At 43.5% G+C, this 22,075-nt stretch overlaps 1 protein-coding gene across 2 annotated transcripts in view; it reads right to left on the bottom strand.

Moving 5' to 3' along the window:
- The window catches only part of PLXNC1 (plexin C1), a 140,719-nt gene that overhangs the window by 101,516 nt on the left and 17,128 nt on the right, over nt 1-22,075 (bottom strand). For both annotated transcript variants that reach the window (XM_079142819.1, XM_079142820.1), the window contains exons 2-4: nt 19,354-19,494; nt 7,904-8,038; nt 3,925-4,025 (exon numbers count right to left, since the gene is read on the bottom strand). In XM_079142819.1, coding sequence (XP_078998945.1) covers nt 3,925-4,025; nt 7,904-8,038; nt 19,354-19,494 — 377 coding nt within the window. The remainder of the gene's footprint in view (nt 1-3,924; nt 4,026-7,903; nt 8,039-19,353; nt 19,495-22,075) is intronic.

Raw genomic sequence — 22,075 nt, 5'->3', positions numbered from 1 at the left:
GCTGAACATGAGTCACAGATCTGAGGCTTAGTTTCATTTCATCTTGGGCCAGAACCAAGTGATGTGATGTGGCTGTGAAGGGCCATCATTCCATGATTTCAGAATATTTTCTAATACTCAAGGCACAAGGTTCAAACTGCCATTGATTCAATCCACCAATCACTCAATCTGCTTCATTCATTTAGTATGTCTTTTGAGCACATTATGCTACATTATACATTATGCTACATTATATACACAATGTTTTATGTATACATATACATTATATACATATACATAATGTAGCATAAAGGGAGAGGCAGAGAAATACCTTTCAATAAAGGGAGAGGTAGAGAAATAGGGCCAGCCGAGTGAGGTGGTGCACATCTGTAATCCTAGCAATTCAGGAGGCTGATGCAGGAAGATCGCAAGTTCAAGGCCAGCCTGGACAACTTAGTGAGACCCTGTCCCAAAATAAGAAAATTAAAAGGGCTGGGGATGTAGCTCAGTGGTATAGCACCCTTGGTTTAAATCCCCAGTACCACAATAAACAAACAAATAAATAAATAAATGAGAAAGAAAGAAGGTCACAGTGATGGGCCATGGAGAAAATAAAATGTAATGTACATAAGGGGAGGCTATTTAAGACTGGGTAATCATTGGAAGACAGATGCGTGTTCTAGGATCCAGTAGTCAAGAGAGAGCCAGCCATGAAAAGACCTGGGGGAAGAATATTCTAGAATGAGGAAGTAGGATGTCCAAAGTCCTGGGGCATGAACAAGCTTGGCATATTCTTAGTTCCAAAAGAAAGTCAACATGGCCAAGGTAGAGTGACAGAAGGAGAGAGTGGCATGAGACGTCAGAGAAGCAGTGAAAGACCAGATCACACGAAGCCCTGTCTGAGTGAGGGGTGGGACTGAACCCTAAAGCAAAGCCTGTGGTGGTTATCAAGCAGGGGAGTGGCACTTGGATTTTAAAAGGGCTGCTCATCTTGGAGAGAACCAGAACTGGGCAGGGGAAGCAGGAAGCAGGCTTTTGTAGAAGCTGGAACTCAAGAACAGCCCTGGCTCTTCAACCTCTTCTCTGACTGCTCCTTTCACCTTTGGATCTGACTGAAAGCAGCTCTCCTCTGAGGACCCAGCTTCCCCATCCCCTCAGGAGCTGGCTGCTTCCTTCTCCCTTGTTGAGGGTGTCCTGCCAGCAGATACCACCTTGAACCACTCCTTGTTGGTGCCATCCATAGACCTGCCCCCGCCCCCTGGAGGAGGCCACTTCCCAAATTCCTTGACTACTGAGCTCCTGGCTCTCTCCAGCATTGTGCCCACCCTCTTTCTGGTGACTGCAATTTCCACACAGGTGCCTGATCCATAGAACACTCGGTGACCCTCTCAGATCCTTGACCCTTCTCTGTCAATGATCTCATCTTTATCCCTACTTCAGGGACACAGCCTTCCCCGAGATCTTGTCATTCCCAATACCTGCACCCTGCCATGACCTCAACCTTGAGCCCCCCACTGTCCATCCACCACTCTATTTCCAGTTCGCCAACCACAACCTCCAATGCCTTACATCCCTGAGCCTCGGTGCACCTGTCTTCCCTCCTCAGCGCCATGTCAAGATCCATCTGGACATCAGCCTTCATGTGTTATATGCTCCCTCAGCTCCCTGGCCCCGAGCTGCTTGCTCTGCTTCAAAGGCAAGAGCACCCACATCAAGGGGGCCCCAATGCTGCCAAGCAACCATGCTGCATTTCCCTACTCTGTTCTCTGCCCCATCTCCTATTTCACTCCTTTTCTCTCTTTGTTCCTCAAACTTCCCAAGCCTCCTCCCCCACTTTGCTGTCACTGGTCTAAAAAGTCACAGAAGATGACATAAGCAATGCAAAGACAATGCACCTGCTTCTGCACAATCCTGCACCCAGGCCCAGATCCTCACCTTCTCTCCCGTCACTGAGGATGAACTGTCCATGCTGACCTCCCTGTGACACCCTAGGTCATATTTTCTGTCATCTGCTGAAGGACAACATTCTACAATTCTCTCTCCTCTCTCCTGCAACAGTCTACTGGAATTATCCCAACAGCCCAAAAGTGTACTGCTGCTTCATGTATCTTTAAAATTCTTTTTCCATATTCTCCTCTAGCTTCTCCATTTTTTTTTTTTTTCCTGGTTCCTTTCCCACTAAAGTTCCCCTAAGGAGCTGTCCCTGCTCTCTTCCCATTGTCTTTCATAGCTTCAGTACCTCCCCAAACACAGACCTCTGTCACAGTCACCACCCCTCACCTGCCAAGTCCAGCGGGTCACTTCTCCCCTGGACCTCTCTGCAGGGGCTGGCACAGTGGATGGCTCCCTCCTCCTTCCCCTGGGCTTGCAGAGACCACCCCTTCCGTTTTTCCTCTTCTCTTTCTGTCTGCTCCTTCCTCATTTCCGTTTCTGTTTCCCTTCTTCTCCCCGATCTCTAAACACTGCAGAACCTCCACGCTCAGTTCTGGAACTTCTCTCCCCTTTTCACACTCCCTTGCAGGTCTGCTCTTAACGCTTCTGTAACTACATTTTCCATACTGCCAACTCCCATCTTGGACATGCCCCGTCACCTCAGACCTGATCTTGCCCAACAAGTAGTCACCTGCTACATGTGGTTTTTAAAATCACCACCACCATCACCAGCATCACCGAATCATCCCCCAGCATAGAGCTCTACAGAGAGGCTACCGAAATGGAACAGATCTAAAAGATCATGGCAAGACTGCTCAGCGGGTGTGCAATGATAAAACGCTGGCCGTGATCGGTTAATTTCTTAAACTCTACTCCTGGGCAAACGACAGGAAGAAAAGGTTCCTACCCAATTACAATTATTCATGAGAATTTTCCTGGGCTGCCTCTTTTGTCTGCCAGTGACTCTGATGGAAACAGCCCGGTAAGGAGCCACAGCAAAAGGGGAGGGCGGTCACTTGTCTAGTGGCTGCTTGGATTGTGACTTCCTCCATGAACTCTTAATTAATTCCATCCCCATATTTTTAGTGTGTTTCCTGAACCGCTAGCTTACAAGACATCCCCCTCTCTCCCTTCATTCCTCTTGGCTTCCTCCTCCACCATCTCCCCAATTTGCTTCCTGGGCCCCTTTGCTTTCCCCAGTTGCCCTCCTGTTCAGCCGTCAGCATCTCTCCACCTGCCTGACTCTCTCTTATCCTTTTGCACCTTTAAAAACTAAAAGCACCAGACTGACAGACACTGTTATACGTTTTATTTTTTCCCCCCTTTCCTGCCTGAGCTGCAGCTCAGGCTCCCTTCCTTCTTGCTTCTATAGCAAGCGCGGAGTACTGGGTTGCCATGGCAACAGCGGATCCAACCAGGCTGGTCCCAGCGACGCTAAGAACTGCCATGGAGAGGAAGCCGCTACAAGTCGCCCCTGAGCCTAGATGGGTCGTGTACATCGTAATTCAAGACCAGGCTGGGCAGATTCTGCCTGGAGACCGAGATTGTACATCAGGCCTATGGCTGCATGGCGCACGAGGAGACAACGCCATCAATAATAAGGCTTCCATGGGGCGAACAGAATGCATGACATGATGAGGATTCATTTGAAAATTTTCAAACATCCCTATTCTTTTATCTTCTCCAAGGGAGAATCTTTTGCTTCTCTCTCTCTCTTGAGTCTTGGGGCACTCTGGAGCAAGTAAGAGCAAATCTGCCTGCTCTGGCCCCTCCCACTTCATGATGTACACCCTTCCCCTCTCCCCTCCAATTCAGTGGCCCTGAGTGGCCCAGGGCACTGACATGACTGGAAGCATCTTCAGGGATTAATGAGGGTTACACCATGAAATTTCAGTTCTGGAAGAGATCCGTTCCCCCAGGTCACTGGAATGGATGGTTATGGCAGGGCAACAAGCGTCCTGCTGAAGGACACTCTGGGACATTCGAGCTAGGGAGGAAGAACTCAGGAAATACCTTTGTAGCGAATGGCACCAACCGCAGTGGGGGTCTGCTGCTGTTAAGCACTCGGAACAGGATTTATGTTTACTGCAGTTTGCAACAGGAATTCTCCTCACCTAAAAATAAAGATGACAGTGGTTCAGATGGAATTATAGGCAACACACACACACACACACACACACACACAACACCACCACCAAAAAAACCTACAACACCTTATCCGATGAAAGCCACAAAGAGTATATTTATCAACTTGAACTCTGAATGCCTCCACAATGGTATCAGACGACAGGTCTCAAGTTCTAGGATGTGAGGCAGTTGTAGGTAAAGATCACCTGGGTAACTTCAGAAAGTATGTATGGTGAGCCTTCCATATCTGCAGGTTCCATATCCAGGATTCACAGATTGAAAATATGGGGGGGGGGGGGGGATGTGTCTGAGCTTGGCACAGTGGCACACGCCTGTAATCCCACCCAGCAGCCCTAAGCAATTTAGCAAGACCCTGTCTCAAAAAAAATAAATAAATAAATTAAGTAATTAAAAGGGCTGGGGATGTGGCTCAATAGATAAGCACCTCCAGGTTCCATCTCCAGTTCCACCCCCATAAAAATGTGTCTGTACCTGTTCAGTACATTTTTTCTCATCATTATTCATTAATAATACAGTATAACATCTATTTGCATAGGACTGACGGTGTATGAGGCATTATAAGCAATCTCAAGATGACAAAGTATATGGAAGAATGTGCAGAGGTTATATGCAAGTTTTATATGTCAGACTTGAGCATTCATGAATTTTGGTATTCCAGGCGGTTCCTGGAACCAATCCCTGGAAGACACTGAGGGATGATCAATTCCCAGCCTTCCCTGCCACTGAGATTCTTGCCAAGTCTGAGGATGGGGCCTAGGAATTTGTGTTGAGCTCTTCCAGGTGAGCCTGACCTGAGTCTGGGTTTCTGATCTGCTACTGATGACTTCCACAGGCATCATGGAATCAGATTACCTGGTTTTCATATAGGGATAGTCAGTGTGTGATTTGTGTGTGGCATTTTGGAAATGGGCATTTGGGAATAGCAACTGGCTTTGCCCCAGGAGGGTCAGCATAAGGTTGGTACTGGATGTGAGAATGCAGAGGTCAAGACCATCCCTGTCACAGGTAGCTCCATCACCTCAGCTCCTTTGCTCACTCCCACCCTCTCCCCTGGAGGTGAAAATAAAAGAATCAGGGAAGTATTCAAACTACTTCCCTGCCCCTAGAGCTGCCTCTGCAGTTGTCAGGAAACAGGAGCCCCCAGAGTGGCCCATGCTGGGGAGACCCAGGCAGCTGAGATGCCTGTCAGAGTCTCAGAGCACCTGAACTTCCCATGGCACATTTTTGAAGGTCAACACTACAGGAAGTAGTAAGGAAACTTGTGGAACTCATTATGCTGGAAGGCTCTACGTGCTAGGACTTATAGGTAACTACCTAAGGTCAGAGAAGTGGAGAGTTCTAAATGGGGTTCATGGGGGAAATGGGGTATCCTGAGGAGGACCCCTCTGTTCCAGGGTGACTTCATGGAGGACAGTCACACCCTTCCATGTATTTCACCATGCTCCATGCTGCTGGCAGATGCAGCCCACAGCGCCTGAACCAGAATGCGGATATTTCCTTGCAGCTCACGAAACATCTTTTTAATTCTGAGGGGTTCTAATAAGTGTCATGTAACCTCTCCAACCTTGCTTCCTCATCTGTAAATTGGTGATGGTACAACCCACTTCTGAGGTTACTATGGACACTGTCTGATAATACTAAATAATGTATGTCATAAATATTCGCTATGGATATTATGTAAGAAAAGGGTTCTATCAACAAACATGAACCTGAGACTAAAAAAGTTAAAGGTTTCCTTAGTACAGGCTTCTGAGACCCTTAAATATGCTGAGCACCATGGGGGTACAGGAGAGGAGCAGTTGATCACAAGGACCACTTCCACTCAGAACATCAGTGGAATATGAGTCTCCAGAATGTTCTTTGAGAATAACCACTGACTGCATTTAAGTACACAAGTAAAGCTCTCCGTAAAAGACAGGACGCTGTAAATATTACATTGTACCTGCTAACTTATCAACACCCTATAGTGACTACTCCACATCAATGCATGTATCTCCATGGGATTATGTTTAATGGCCATGTATTATATCATTTTATGGATTTCCCATGGTTTATTAATTTAGCTGATATTATATTCCTGAACATCTACAAAAGAACTTTCCTTGGGTTTTGTCTCTCTGGGGGTTATGTTTGCTCAACCAGAATCAACTAATAGGACCTGTAGCGATACACCTAAACGAAGAACATTGGAATCATCAGTTTGGATGCACATTTAAAAACTTGCCAAGACTTGAGGCTTGGAGTGACCAGGAACTGGAACTCCTTATTTTCTAGAAAGTAAGGACCTGTCAACTACTGGTGGTTCTCGTAGTGATTCCCACTTAGAGTCCTGGGTCCTGGGGTTCTGTTTCTGTCCATGAGGGTAGCAGTAGGGATTTATGAGTCATTTGCAATATTTCAAAAAGCTAAATGGAAAAAACGAATGGATTAAGCCAGAATTCTGATGTCTTTGCTTCGGGGGTTGGAATTTTATCAGCTCTGTGTGGCAGCACAGTTAAGTTCTCTGGCTGGCAGTTTAGAAATGCACTGGATAAATAAAGCTCAGGAATGGGAATTGGTTACTTAATATACATAGTTTGTTGAGTAGACAAAAATCTTGCAGATCTGGGATCCCCAGGAAGAAGCATAGGAAGAGGTGTTTGAATGGTGGGTGGCACAAGCTGGCACAGAAGACTGTAGTGAAGAACTGGCTTATAATGTGGTGGGAGACTCAGCTGTGGCCATCTCAGTGTGACCATTTTGACAATAGAACTTTCCATTGTGCAAAGAACAATCGGTCATTTTTAAAAGAATACCAGACACTATGAATACCTAACACCTACTGTGACTTCGAAAGGTATATATAGATTGCTTTCTCCTTAGAATGACTAAAAGAAAACAAAATGGAAATGGGGGTGTCACTGAGGACATTAGTTACAACCATTACATAATTATTTAAGCCTCATAGATCTTCTCTGTGCCATAGATTGAAACCACCACATCAGAACCACAAACTTGGAATTTGACTTCCTTTCTCATGGGCTTTAGTATCAGGGCAGAGTTTGAATTCTAGCCTCATAAAAAAACTAACATATAATTATATCCTTGAGCTAATTATTTAACCTTTCCAATTTTAGATTCTTCATAATTAGAACAAGGGTAACTTTATCTCATTCAATCACTAACACACTTCATTAGTACTCTTTATTCTATTGTGTGTATGTGGGTGTGCGTACACAACTCTAAGCATCTAGAGAGAGACCGTACAAAGAACTGTGTCTAGCACAGAACCACTAGGGACACAATAAAAATTAGTTTCCTCTCCCTTTCCCTTGGTGAAAGCATTTTGTGAAGATGAAGAAAATGTTTAAAAGGTATTATTTTTATTTTAGAAAGCACAAGCAAGAAAAACTAAAACAGCCAGATAAATTAAGGGAAGGAGGGTGAGTGACATATATTTCCTGGTTCATGAATGTGTATGAGACTGTGGCCTGATATTAACCCTAAACTCCAAAGCCAGTCCCACTGGGTATATTCATAAATGCTTCTAACCGTTCAGTGCCCACACAATAAACGTGTAAATTCAGTTACCTTGCTGATTATGCGCCCATTTGCAAGCATACCCTCCTCTGAAAAACTTGGCACTGGAAATATAGCCAATAATAAAATTGTCTAAATAGGTAATATTTCTTGCTTACTTACTGACAGTCGGTAAGGTTTTTAATTCCATGCCTGTGAACCTCTCGAAGCCTGCAGCAGTGTTTAAACTCAGTAGTTGAAAGTAAAAGCTATGTCACTAGATAATGACATCAATTAAATAATTTTTATTCAGAAGTCAGAAGCAATAACTAGTATTTCAGCCTACCTCTTTTCCGGCTGTTAGATAGATGTAGATATTCTTTCTGGGATCAGGAACGAGTTTATAGAAAACAGGTGTCTCTTCTTTAATTTCATAGATAACCTCCGGACAATTTGAAGTCAAATTCTCACCAAGAATAACCTTTTTTTTTTTTTTTTCAAAAAGAAAAATACAATTTCTATTAGGTATTTGGAATATCAGGGTTCAACAATCTGCGGCTTAATTCTAAAACCACAGTCTTCTCATCCAATACACATGCAAGGTTAGGTACCACCTTCCTGAATCATCCTCAGTAGTCTTGGTCTTCAGTAAAGTCAGCAGTGACAAGCACAAGTATATCTACTTTTGCAGTGAACAAAGTCACCCCAAACTAACAAAAAGTCACTCTTCAATCCCAGGTCAACATCCTCGCACATGGAAACTTGTCCACAATTTCTGAGCACACGGTCCTATCATAAGCCCTGCGTGACAGTTTTATTAATATTGTGCCAACAGTGAGTCTGAAACTAACATATATTTGCATGGGTTACTCTGATTTTCTTACACAATGCTACACAGTCATGCATTTTAAAGTAATGCAGACAAGTTAGCAGGTATAGATGAGTAGGTATGTGTTTACATACAAAATCTGTATTCAGTGGCTACAAAGTAGGACACCTGAGCTTCACTCGTCTTCAGTCAACAAACATCTAGTGAACACCATTGTATATCAGGCACCGTTCCAGGTGTTTAGAAAATGGCAGCCAATGAAATGGGGTAAGGGGAGTGAGCCTGCCTTCAGAACTTACCTTCACTTGTGTATGTGTGTGCGTGTGTGTGTGTGTGTGTGTGTGTGTGTGTGTGTGTGTGTGTACAAGGGAGCAGCAGCAGACAATTAACAATGAAAGAGTAAACTATAAGCATACAGAAGGTATGAATGGACTAGGTTAAAATGAAGCAGGGGAAGGAGCTGGAGAGTGCATGCTCAGGGTGCGCCTTATGGAAAAGGTGACATTTAGTTAGAAACTTGCAGGAGGTAAAGGAGTGGGTCATTCTATTGTCTAGATCAAACATGATTTTAAAAGAGGCTCTGCCAGTGCAAAGGCCCTAAAATGGAAGGAGGCGAGTGAGGCTTGAGTGGAGTGAGGTAGTGATTAGTGAGGAAATGGGGTAGATACCATAGGGTCTTGTTGGCCTAGGTAAAGATTTTACCTTTTACTCCAGGTGGGAGGGAGGAAGCCATAGTAGGGCTTTAATCAGAGGAGCGACATGGTGAGAAGACAGGGCCCAAAGCAGGGGTCAAAAGACCAACTGGAAGACCATTATCATAATCCCAGAGAAATACAATGGTGGCTTGGGTTTGGGTTTGCATGCTGGTTCTACCCTGTAAGGATCTGTGCTACCTTGAACTAGTAACTCACTTAATGTCCCTGGGCCTCAATATCCTTGTCTCTAATGGGGCTAACGATGCCTTCCTTATTAATAATACTAATAGAACCTGACCAGCACAATTATAGAGGAGGAAAAGTTCATATGGGGGCTCCTGGTTTCAGAGGTCTCAATCCATAGATAGCAGGCTCTATTCCTCAGGGCTCAAGGTGAGGCTGAACATCATGGCAGAAAAGTGTGGCAGAGGGAAGCAGCTCACATGGTGATCAGGAAGTAGAGAGAGATCTCCACTCTCCAGATATAAAATATATACCCCAGAGCCATGCCCCAAATGAACCATTTCCTCCAGCTATGCCCCATCTGCCTCCAGTTACCACTCAGTTAATCCCATCAGGGAGTAATTCACTGATTAGGTTAAGGACATAAAGCAATCATTTCACCGTTGAACCTTCTTGCACTGTCTCACACATGAGCTTTTGGGGGACACCTCACATACAAACCATAACAATTAGGTTTTATAAGAATCAAATAAGATTATGAAAGATGCTTAGCACATCACCAATACTCAATAATGATAATAATGATGAGAATCCATTGCCAGATTGTGGGCTCCTCTTGGATAAGGACCATGTCTTAATCATTTATCCCTTCATTTGATACAATACTTTGAAAAGTGAAGGCATCACCATTCTGTGAGCCAGAGCACAACTGGATATATTATCTATATTCACGCTTCTACCATTATGGACTTCAGTTACAATGGGTGCATGGCTTGAAAAAAAATGGCCCCTGAGATTCTTTCCAGAGAAAGTTACTTTCTAATGACAGTTACATCTATTGACCAATGCAATGCCTATATGTAAATATCCTGATGGCAGCTAGTTATCTGCTGTATAGTTACAGGCTCCTTATCAGTTGGGCAGGTGCAATATCTCCCTGTACTTGCTCCTGAGTCTCGATTTGTCCTGTGTTCAGTGATTTCATTCAATCATGTGCTGAGGTCAAGCTAATGTGACTAATCCAATGGACTGCTCACCAAATTCAGTGGTAGCTCTGCAAGAGTCAATCTCCAAATATATTAAATATGACTTTAAAAAATCTCTTCCTTAAACAGAAGCAGTTAGGTTCCAAGGGAAGTAGGATAGGTCTGTGCTTCATTTTTACATGACTCTATAGCTCCATGTTTCAATACAGTAGTTGCTATCCACATTTGGCTATTTAAATTAAATTAAAAATTCAGTTCCTCAGGCACACTAGCCACATGTGAGTGGAACCACAGGGTTGACAGGTACCAATCAAGGTATGGGCTTGTCAGGACTTGCCATCTCTGATTCATAAGCCTATTTCTCTACTTGCATTCCAACAGCTGATCGGTTCTGAAAAGTAGTTATTTAGAAGAAGAAAAACAGGAAGTTCTTTTTTTAAAAAAAAGAAAAGATTGATAGAATTATTCTCCGGTAAGGCTTAAAAATGGAGGAACTTTGGATTATGTAGAGGAAAATGAAAGAGGGGAGAGGGTATGAAAAATGGTGAAATGAGACAGACATTGTTACCCTTAGGACTTGTATGATTACACGAATGGTGTGAATCTACGTTGTGCACAACCATAGAAAGGAAATGATGTACCCCATTTGTGTAAAATGAATCAAAATGCAATCTGTAAAAATAAAAAAAATAAAAAAAAGAAAAAAGAAAAAAAAAGTAAGGCTTAAAAGAGGCTGCTGTCCTGGGACTTTCAGGAATTCATAGCATTAAAAGCATTGTTCTACAGCACAATCTATGCTCCATTCTTGCCAATAAAGTGGAACCTGGATCTAATTAAGCCTCTAGTTCTAATTTCCTCTTAGCATCCAGGAGCAGACTGAGTTGAGGGACAAGCTAAATGACACCATGAGGAAGCAGAAAGCCAAATTCACAGTTTGAGGTCTGTAGGATACAGGACCGAGTTTTCTAGGAAGTCAGTGGTAAGGAACAGAACTAAGGGAGGAAGCTGCTCTGCAAAGAGATATGGACTACCATATATAGCTCAGATATCAATTTGAATAAAAGAATTTTAAATACATTTTTGAGTCAATTGTGATAATTTGGTTATATGAACTGGATGATAGATAATCCTAAGGAATTACCAGTAATTGTGTTCATTGTGTCAATGGCATTGTGATTACACTTACCTAAGAAAGCAACTATAATTTCTTAGAGATGTGTGATGAAATATGGTGGGATGAAATGATAGAGTCTGGGATTTGTTTATAATAAGAAAATAAATAAAAACATAATATACAAAACACCACCACTTGTCCATTTTCAGCAGAAGAGGAGCACTGAAAATTTTTTAATTAACGGTTGCAGCATGGTTAATATAGATGGTGTGGTTGGTTTATTTACTTGATATCTTGGAGATGAGGCACTGGCATTCTTTCTAGAATCCTGAATTAGGGCAGGGATGCATTTCTTTCTCATTTTGGCTTTTGTTACCAAGATGTGCTGTGTGCCAGGGATTCACAACCAGTTTCCTGAACAAGTTACTTGGCACTGAAGTCTGTCCTGCTAACTACAGAAGCTGGGTGTAACTGGCACATGTCATCAGTGGTATAGGTGGGACTCTTCTGGAAGGCAATCTGGCATTATGGTATCAAAATTATAAAGCACGTGCCCTTGGACCCTGCAGTCCCTCATATACATGAAATCTCACATGTTCATTGCAGAATCATGTGTTAGATACAAGACTGAAACCATCTAAATGTCCAACAATTGGGAATTGGCTAAGTAAACTATAGTATAAACAATGGACTACTACTCTTCAGGTGTAAAAATAATTAGAAGGTTCTTTATGTATCACATATTATGTAGATAGGTAAATACACATATACTACATGTTTAATAAAAGCGGGGAGGGGAAAGAATCTCTTCTCCTTTTTGCTTGTAGACATCCTCTCCCTGGAAAGATCATGAAACTATTATCATTGGTCACCTCTGAAGTCAGGAATGGGTGACTTTCACTGTATACTTTCTTGGTTCTTTTGACTTTTGAACAATGTCAGTGTCTTACCTTAAGAAATAAAAAAAAAAAAATTAAATTAAAAAATGTTGAGGGTGTGTGGGTCAAATTGCTTTTCTTTTTGCTAGATTATGCCAAGTTGATCTCTATCACTCTGGGGACAGGACAAGAGGAAGTTTTCATCTTCATTCCAAGGGTCTCAAAAGTGATAAGGGGAAAGATGGTGGCTCTGCTGCTGGGGTCTTCCGTCTCCTCTCTCTCCGATGACTACAGGGCAAGACTTCTGTTAGCACCATCTCCCACCCAGCCCAGCCCAGCCCACCCTAGCCCAGCCAAGGGCACCAATGAAACATTGGACTTTCAAACTGTAAAATTCATGAGAACATCCATAGAGAGAAGGAAGCCAAGACTGGAGCCAGGGAGACATTCCTCCCTCAGTCTGGTTTAGCCACAGCCTTGGGAAAAGAAAATGATCAGTAAAACGGTACAGGCTGGAACCGTGAGTCACAGGAACCCAAAATGGGTTGAATTTTGCATAAGAGAAAGCTCATCCAATTCACACTGACTCCCTGGGCACGATGTGGATTTTTATTTATTGCTTCCAGCACACGACCTTAATATAGATCTAATCTGAAGTCACTGAGACTCCTCCGTGTATATTCTTACATACCCCTTTGTCCTTCAAACGTCACCTCCTCTGAGAAGCTTTCCCTGATCTCCTCTCTACTGTGCCTCACTGTCACTCTCTCCTTATCACGCTATACCCTTCTGAGCACTGATCTCTATCTGAAATGACTTTATCACTAGATAATTAATTGACTTGTTTTCTGTCTTTTTCTCCACCCCCAGGAGAGTGGGGGCCTTGTCTATTTTGTTCACCTTTGTACCCTTAGTACCCAGAACCATGCCTGGCACAGAAAAGATGCCCAATAAATATTTATTAAATGAAAAGCTACTCTATTAGTATTCAAGATTTTAGAAAGCTTTTCACATTCTTCTAGCCAGAGCCTGTGTAGAAAACAAATTTTCCCCAATGGAGAATTTCAGTTCATGTCAACATATTGTTTCTGTTGACATCTTCCTGAAGCCTCATGGTAGGCTATTAACTAGCCCTGGGATTTTTGTTGCATACAAAAATCTCCCAAGGATGCTGCTGAAATTAAGTGGAAACTTCCACACCATGCAGTGGCAGGACCCATCTCAGCACCACTCAGGGGAAGGTGAGGAAGACCAGCAGGGAGAAGAATTAAACAAAAGACTGCTTCCTTTTTCCTTTATGATCACCATGAGATGAGAACACCATGGGTGTTTGAAAAGCCAAAACATTTTAGCCCAAATTTCTTCTCCGAGAACTCGTTTTATGGAATTAATCAGCTGAAGGGTGCACAAGTCCATTCTCTCATTTACTTATTTTTCCATGAACAGTTTCTAAGAAATGCTGGCAAGGAGACCTAAACCACAATAAGCACACACATGCATACTCACATACATGCACACTCACACACATGTGCACACCCAGGAAAAAGCAAGCTGGTTATCTACTCATGTGTTTTGGTAGTTTAGGAATAATAAGGATGAAATATGAAGATTAAAGCAAAATTCTCTTTTGTTTCCAATCTGCTTATTTCAACATAAGTAATAAAGGAAGAGAAGCGCACAGCCTGAACCCCAAGTTGTAGGTTTGTGGGTTACATGGAGAAATTGTTACATTTTGGAGCACCCCTGCAAATTCACAAGCATGAATGCACGAGGTAGGGGTGAACTTGAAATTAGTTTCATACAATGTTCTACACGGCCAACCATCACCTCCCCTCTCCGCAACCCACACTTCCAGATCCAGGTCCAGTCCTGGTTCCCCAAGGCTTCCTTTGCCTTATGTTTACATTCAGTGGGAGTATAAACAGAGCTTGCCCTCATAAACTATTCTCTTTTTGTATTTTCTATTATTTGAAAACTTTAATAACCAGAGTCAAGGTAGACGCTTCAGGTATTTCATAGTTTGACTTCTGGAAGAACTTTCTTGGAACTGGTTAATTTTTTTTAATTGGTTCTTTTTAGTTATACATGACAATAGAGTCCATTTTGATATAATTATACAAGCATGGAATATATCCTCTTCTAATTAGGACTTCAATTTCGGGGATGTAGGAACTGGTTAAATTTTACTCCATGATTTGGAAAAATGAAATCCACTTGTGGAGGTTGAGTTTGGGGGGCCACACAGGTAGCCAGTCCTGACTGTAAGCATGTGAGACATACCCCTCTGCTGGAGATGGTAATATGGCAGGATCCTGCACCCTGAACTCTTATTCAATAGCAAGGACACTGGGGAAACAAGAGCTTCTTATCACTGGGGCCAATCAAAAATCAACCTGGGGGCTGAGGTTGTGGTTAGTGGTAGAGCACTTGCCTGGCATGTGTGAGGCACTGGGTTCAATTCTCAGCACTGCATATAAATAAAATAAAAGTCACTGACAACTAAAAAAAAAATAAAATAAAATAAAAAAATCAACCTGAACACAGAAGTCCTAGCTGACTTCAAAACAAGCCCACTGGGGAAAGCTGAAGTCCTAATGGGGGATCAGACGCTCCCATGAGCCACTTGCAACCCTGAGGGTGGGGGTTACTACTCAACTGCCAGAAGGCTATCTCCAAATAAAACTAAAACCTTTCTCAGGACCTCAAACACCTGCATCTTGGGATCAGCCCAGATGCCCCAATATTAGAAAGAAAATGTTTAAGACTAGTTCCAGGAACTTCACCAAGCTCTACAGATTATATTTTAACTGTTAAAGCAGTTGAGTTAGGGGAACACAAGTTTGGACTCTGAACAGACTATGTCAGTTCAATTCACCTTGAGCAAACTACTAACCTCTCTAAGTCTTGGTTTTTCCATTTATAACCTGGGGCTGGTTACGGTACTGAGGTACTGACTCGTAAGGAGAACTGAGTTAACCCATGCAGAGGCTGGTGATAAAGCCTGGCACAGAGCAAAAGCTCAGAAACATCAGCTATTATTATGCCTCACCCGCCACCTGCTTATCTTTTATGCTTACAAGAAAGGTTAATGGGCATGAATAAAGTTACAAATTTCAAATTTCATGCATATTCCCTTATTACTTATTTTACCACCCGGAAAAAGCTCAAAATATTCCACTTTGCCCTTGAGATAAGGACAATATTCTCTGTGTAACAGAGTCAGCTCAGAAGACTCCAAACCACATGATAGGCAGTACCCCAACCTGGAGAAAGATAGCTGTGTGTTTCTAGAAATGGCACACTCTGAGTGGCCTGGGCAATGTGAATTCCCAAGGGCTGAGTTCAGAGTGGCCATACTTTTCAGCTGATTTCACTGGAGATGCTGACAACTGAAAAAAATTATTGCATGCAACCATCTTCAGACAGGAAGTAAAATGGGGAAGTGATGGGGTGGGGTGGGGAGGGGGAGTGATGGACTTCACTTGCCTCATGACCCTGAGGATCACCTGCTGATAAAAATCAGGGGGCAGGACCCTTTAAGTTCTGAATTCCTTCGATTTCTCTAAAACCTTATAAAGGGATTTAGGAATCAAGGCAGGAGTGCAGTGAAGGCATTAGCATACCATGGAGCCCAGCTTTTCCACGGATCATCACTAAAATCTTACCTGTGCAGGTGGTGCTGTCTCCCTTGGAAAAAGTATGTCTTTAAAAGACACTTCAAAAGTGCTCCAGTATCTCAGCTGAAGTTCAAAATGACGTTTCCACATAATAGAATGTGATACAGCTATTTAAAAATACTGTTTACAAAGGGTTTGCAGTAGCATTTTAATATAAGCTTCTTCCCTCATTAACTGAAGAAAAGAAGGATGCAAAATTGGATAGAGTCTGACCTCAACCATGTAAAAAAAGAATCCAAAGTGCTGACAGCGGTTGCCTCCACATGACGCAATTAAGGATAATTTTTTCTTTGCCTTCCTCTCATCCCCTGCTACTCTGCAACTTTCTACGTGAGCATGTAGTACTTTCACAGGAGGAAAAATTATTTAAATAACGTGTGTGATGTTTAAAATGGGCACTGAATTATATTAAAACTCCACGAGGTTTGCAGAGATTGAAGAGTTGGGTTTTTATTGGTGGTGGTGGAAAGAAAAAAAAAAACAACAAAAAAAACCAGCCACTGGCTCAAGCTGCTGCTTCCTGCCAGGCATATACTACAGTGCCTGGCGTAAGTCAAAGCGCCACTGACTCTTGATCACTCCTAAACTGATGAGTCAGGCTGTGAGTGATCCAAGCTCTCTTTCTTCTCCTCCTCCCACCGTCTGCATTGGGCTGCGTTTGGTTTTCTACCACTCATTAGTACCTCCTTGCTGTGGCTCGGAAGCCAAGCTTGTGTCTATCAATGCTCATCTTTTCTAACAGTTCTGGTGACAAGTCTGGCAAGGGAAAGGCACACAGCTTCTGAATGAAGGGATTTGGGGATTATCTGTGGCTTTTTGAATCATCTGCACAATCCCAGGCCTTTGAGTCTCTGGGTAATTTCAGGGGCTGCTTCCAGGAATCTGCACACAGAATACAGGAGGGAGTCTGGGGATTTACTGGGCTGTCCTAGGGAGATGGGAAGGCCAAGCCAGCTCAAATTCATCAATGGCAACCTCCTCCTGAGGGGCAGAAAAGGAGGGAACCGTCCTGAGAGAAACTGCCTACCAGTGAGACAGTCCCTCAGTCACATGGTCTGCCTTCCAGTCTGGCTGGGATTCCTCTCTGAGCCTCTAGGAACCTTGACTCACCCCAGCAGCACTGGGACCCCTGTAGGAATGCTTTCTACTTGCTCCCAGAGCTCTCAGGGAGAGATGGAGGGCCTTGGGCAGAGATGACAAAGTTTGTGCAGCATATCATTGCAGTCTCTGAAGTTGCTCCAGGTTTAAATCCCTACTCGGCCCTGTGTGACCTTGGCTAATCACCCCATGTCTCTGGGCCTCTATTCCTTCATTTGTAAAATGGGAATATCAGAACTACCTCCTAGGGTTGTGGAGCAGACCGAATTGTCAGTAGATATATAGTGACTTGACCTATTGGAAGTACTGTGTAAATGTCAGTCACAAAACAAATAAAGAGCCAACCTGCCCTTATTATTGGAACCCTGGAAACAAGGCTACAAAGAGATCGCAAGGCCAGTGAGACTTCATTCATCGTCTTAACGCTGCAGTTCAGTCCCACCCTCTGGTGGCACAACAGGTCTCAAGACCGGTCAGCTGCACATGGATGGAAGGCTGAACAGACAGGACAGGAGAAACCAGGCCGTCCCACGGGGAACTATTTATAGCCCAGTGTTCCTTCACCTCCAATTCACCATGTAACAGTTTGGCTGGCTCGGCTTGGGGGAAACTGTGTTCTTGTCAAAACACTCGTCAAAAATATCCCAAATCTGAAGAGATAATTGGTGAGGAGGCCCAGGAAGGATTGATGGAAACTTCTTCTGCCAGGCTAACGGGCTTGATCCACCTGACCGGGTGAGTATGGCTCCAGATGTCACCGTCACCCAGGGACAAGGGCAGGATGACTGATGGGTATTCACCTCTCCCCAGGAAACAAAGCCAACAACGGCAAAGATGATCAATGTATATTTTAAAAGATGTGTATACAAACAAACTCCCTCCCATATGTTACTGGGTCTCCTCCAAAGGAAACAGATTAAATCGAATGCCTACCAGGCACTCGGCACTGTCTCAGGCTGTGGGAATCCATGGCCCCTTCTCAGGAAGCTTAAATGCAAGTTGGGAAGGCAAGATAAACAGGAGAGGAAAGGGTGGGTATCTAAGCAAGACATATGTAATGAGCCAGAAGAATGGAGCCGGTCAGGAATCTTTCAGGAGAGGAGAGGAGAAAGCTCACTCCAAGCTTAGACATCTTCAAAGAGGAGGAGGTAGGGTTTGGGCCCAGGGCAAAGAGAAATATGGAAATAGAGGAACAGAAAGAAAGCAGTCCAGACTGGGGGTACTGTGATCAAAAGTGTGGCAACAGGACTCTATGATGCACATTTGCAAAACAGCAAATAACCAGGTTTGGCTGGAGCTGGTATACATGTGCAGAAGGCAGAGCTGGAGACTGCCAGAGAAAGAATGGGTTTTTCTAGGTTGTCTAGTATAATCTCATGGAGGCTCAGCAGGGTTAAGTGGCTCACATAAAGTCACACAGCGAGTTAACAGTAGGAGATGCATTGGAAAAACAGATCTGCCAGTATTCAATTAAGAATCTGATCTGAGAGTCAGTTGATTGGTGGCAGAGAGGCGAAGGGAATATCATTCCTCTAGAGTGACAAAAACAGTGCAGTTCTCCAACCATGATTGCTGTTGGAGGCTGTGGGAGGTGGCTAATCAGGATTTGCTGATGACGTTATTGATAAGTCATCACTAGATAGTTTCAGAGACGTCCTTTGGTATCTTGGATTTGATCCTCTTCTCCTCCTGACAGCCCCTCCCCCAACTAAATCAAAATCTCAACTTGACCAGGGTGTATCAGTGGGGGAAAAAAACAGTCCTGTGACATGAAAGTCAAGGGGCGTCTCAAAGGATTTCAGATCTCTAACCTCTCTGGGGAGCGTGGTACAAAGGGCAGAAAACAAACCCCTCTGTGGGTGGCGAGTGGGCTGGAGGGAAGGAACACCTGTTTTTTCTTCTTTCAAGCCCTATAATCTCTCTTCTCTTTGAAGTTATGAGAAATCAGGTGCTTTGTACATTTCCAATGTACAGGAGACAGGACTGAAAGGTTAAATGTCTCAGGAAGGTGACTCAGGGATATGGTGGGGGCAGACCCCATTCACCTCACCTAGCAGCCCAGGAGTAAGGAAGAGAAGCTGGCTGGTCCCTGGGGTTCAAGGTGGCTGGTGCTTCATTACATGCAGGGTGGGGGGTAGGAAGGGAGGGGTCATAGCATGCACATTTCCAGAATCTCCCCCAGGTCATTTCTAGGGTTGTCCCAGGGGCTCACCAAACAACTGGTAGATATGGTCTCAAGTCTAACTCAGGAGCATTAAGAAATGCAAAAAGCAAACAATGCAACAAAGTGGACTGCTATTAAAATAAGACATTTCAAGAAGGCAGAGAAAACCAACCTTTAGTAACTGGCCGTCTCCAGTCCCCAAGAATAAAACAGTCCTGTTCAGTACCACGGTGCCATAAACAGAGGTCAGATCGGAATGGATCAAGGTGGAGGATGCGATTGGCTGAACTCTTTCAGGTTGATCCCCTTCTTTCTGAACACATACACAAATGCACAAAGAGAGAGAGAGAGAAATTTCTTTTAATAGTAGTAATACTTCTCATGATACAACAAAATGTCAGGCATGACCTCTTAGGAAGGACCCCACTCTGGACTCCAAACACATTTTCTCAGACAAGATCCCCCACAGCAGCTGTCATAACCTTTCCAGGCCAAATCACCAAGCTGACTCAACCCACAGAAAGCGATTTGTTTACTACGTATTAACATGCATTGATTGCCAGCAGTGAGCTGGCCATCCATTTAACACTCGCCCAGCTGATATATGAAGCTGAGTTCTACTTTATTGCCAAGAGAGAGCCCACTGCTGAATTGGGAGGGAGACCATCCTACACTTGGCTGTTTGCAGGAGCCTGCTGCAATTCATTTTAGCTAGGCATTGGCTTCAGTGACGTTAAACACAAACATTTCCCAGGATGCGACTCAGAGGATCCTATTGGGTGGGATGGCAGAGGGGAGGGCTTTTGGGATTGACAAGAAAAGTGTTCTGTAAAGCCCAAAGACAAGGTAACCAATTCAGAGGGCAAAGAGGCAAAGATGCCACTGTGGACCATGGGTGAGACACAACCACAGAGCTAAAGACGAACCCAGTAATAAGGCTGGACCTGGAGCTGATGCATTTAAAGAGGAAACGAAAAAGCCTAACTCCTAACCTGAAAGCATTTAAATTGTCTGAGGCTTTGAGCGCATGTAATCACATGCTTGCTCCTGATCATTAAATAAAGCCCCTCTTTAAACCCAGAGCAGAGAGAGTGCCGACCAAAATGTCTTTTTCCTTTTTGTTTAAAAGGAATGAAGTGCCTCATGCTGCTTCCTGCCTTCAACGACAGGAAACCGAGTTTGTTACACAAATCTCTGGAAGATAGGGAGCTAGAAAGAGCCAGTGCCGTCTGCAGCTACTGAACACAGTGTGATAGCACACTTTATCTGCCAGAGCTGGGTTCCCAACTGCACTAAGGTTTTCAAAGGCACATTTAAGTTTCAGCCAATGAAGAGCCTGCAAACTTGAGCTAAGCAGACCAGCAACTCCTGAAAGGGTCCTGTTTGGGGAGCGGGGAGGTGGGCAGGGGGAGGCTAAGTCTTATTAACTTCATTATATTATTGCCGACAGTGTTTATGTCTTTCAATTTATGTCTTATTAAATATTCATTATTTTTAAACCCACCAAGTTTCATTACCATCTAAACTAAATGGATTCATGGACTAAATTGATTTCTGAAGCCTTTTAAGTGCTGTTGTTATTTCTTTGTTGAAGTTGCGCTGTGAGGGACAGATAAGCTGGTGGGGATCTCTCCAATGCCCTGATTACTTTTCAAGGAAAAGATGTCATAACCTAAGAGAAAGTGGCTTATTTACATAAAGTGTTCTATAGTGAATTCGGTTTAAGAAGATTTTTGGAAAAGCCCATTAGAGATATCCCCCCACACCCCCGTTGAAAGATAGTACTTTGTCAAGCTGCTGGGAAGAGCAGGAACTATCCTGTTAAAATTGAAGTTAAGGGGGGAAAAACTCCGTGGGTCTAAGAATTGGAACAATAGAACACTGTTTAGATAAGGAAGCTCGTGACTATGAGCAGAAGAAGAAAAATCGGATGACCTTTACATTAAAAAAATAAATAAAACCACATCACACATTTTGCTTCAAAATAAAACCAGAATTGTTCAAGTGTACGATTGGCTGACCACCACTATTGTTTTTATTAAATATTTGAGTATGGCACAGAGGCTAACTCAGGGAATTGGGCTTCTAGAATGTCTGGGTTTCCAGAATGTTCTAATTCCACTATCTTTGACTAGAGACTCCATTCCCCATCATCTCACAACACAGAGAGTAAAACCTGTGCCTTGTGGATTATTCACAAGGACCTAATGGGACACTGTACTCCCAGGTCTGGTATACAGTAGGTGCTTCATAACATACCTACTCTAGTCAGAAAGAATAATGATGTCAAGGGTGGCCTTTGCTGAGGTGGGATGGGCATCCTGTTTGTGAAAGGCTGGCTTCAAATCACAGAGGCATCTCAAAAGCTGACAGGGGACAAGGAGAAAATTGGTTCCAAATTGCCATCACCCCTGTTCTAGTGTCCTTCCCTGACTTCTGACTGGTCCTCAGCAGCTGTAGTTTTTCAAATTAAGTCCTGGATCAATAGCATAGGTAAGGAGTACATCCATTAAATCGATGTTCTCAAACTTGAGAGGCTGAGGATATGGAAAACCACCTGGGAATAGTTTGCATTTGAGTGTGATTCTCACTTATGGGTGATGGGCAAAGTACTAACCCTATTGGGAGCTGGGTTTCTCAATTGTCTGATAAGGCTAATGGGCCTGATAGTTAGGGTAGTTATGAAAAAGAGGGAATAAATGATAGCAATAGTAATACTAGTAATAATATCAGTTAACATGGATCAATACTTTCTTTGTGCCACTTGAAATATGTTTTCTTATCTTGCCCAATAGAGGTGTAGTGTACCAGATGGCCTGGGTTTGAATCCTGGCTCTGGGTTTGAATCCTGGCTCTGTTCCTTTCTAGATAAGTAATTCATGCTCATTAGTTAA

This window comes from Sciurus vulgaris (genome assembly GCF_902686455.1).
Source record: "Sciurus vulgaris genome assembly, chromosome: 5".
Taxonomy (NCBI): domain Eukaryota; kingdom Metazoa; phylum Chordata; class Mammalia; order Rodentia; family Sciuridae; genus Sciurus; species Sciurus vulgaris.
This window is presented reverse-complemented; position numbering and strand designations above follow the sequence as displayed.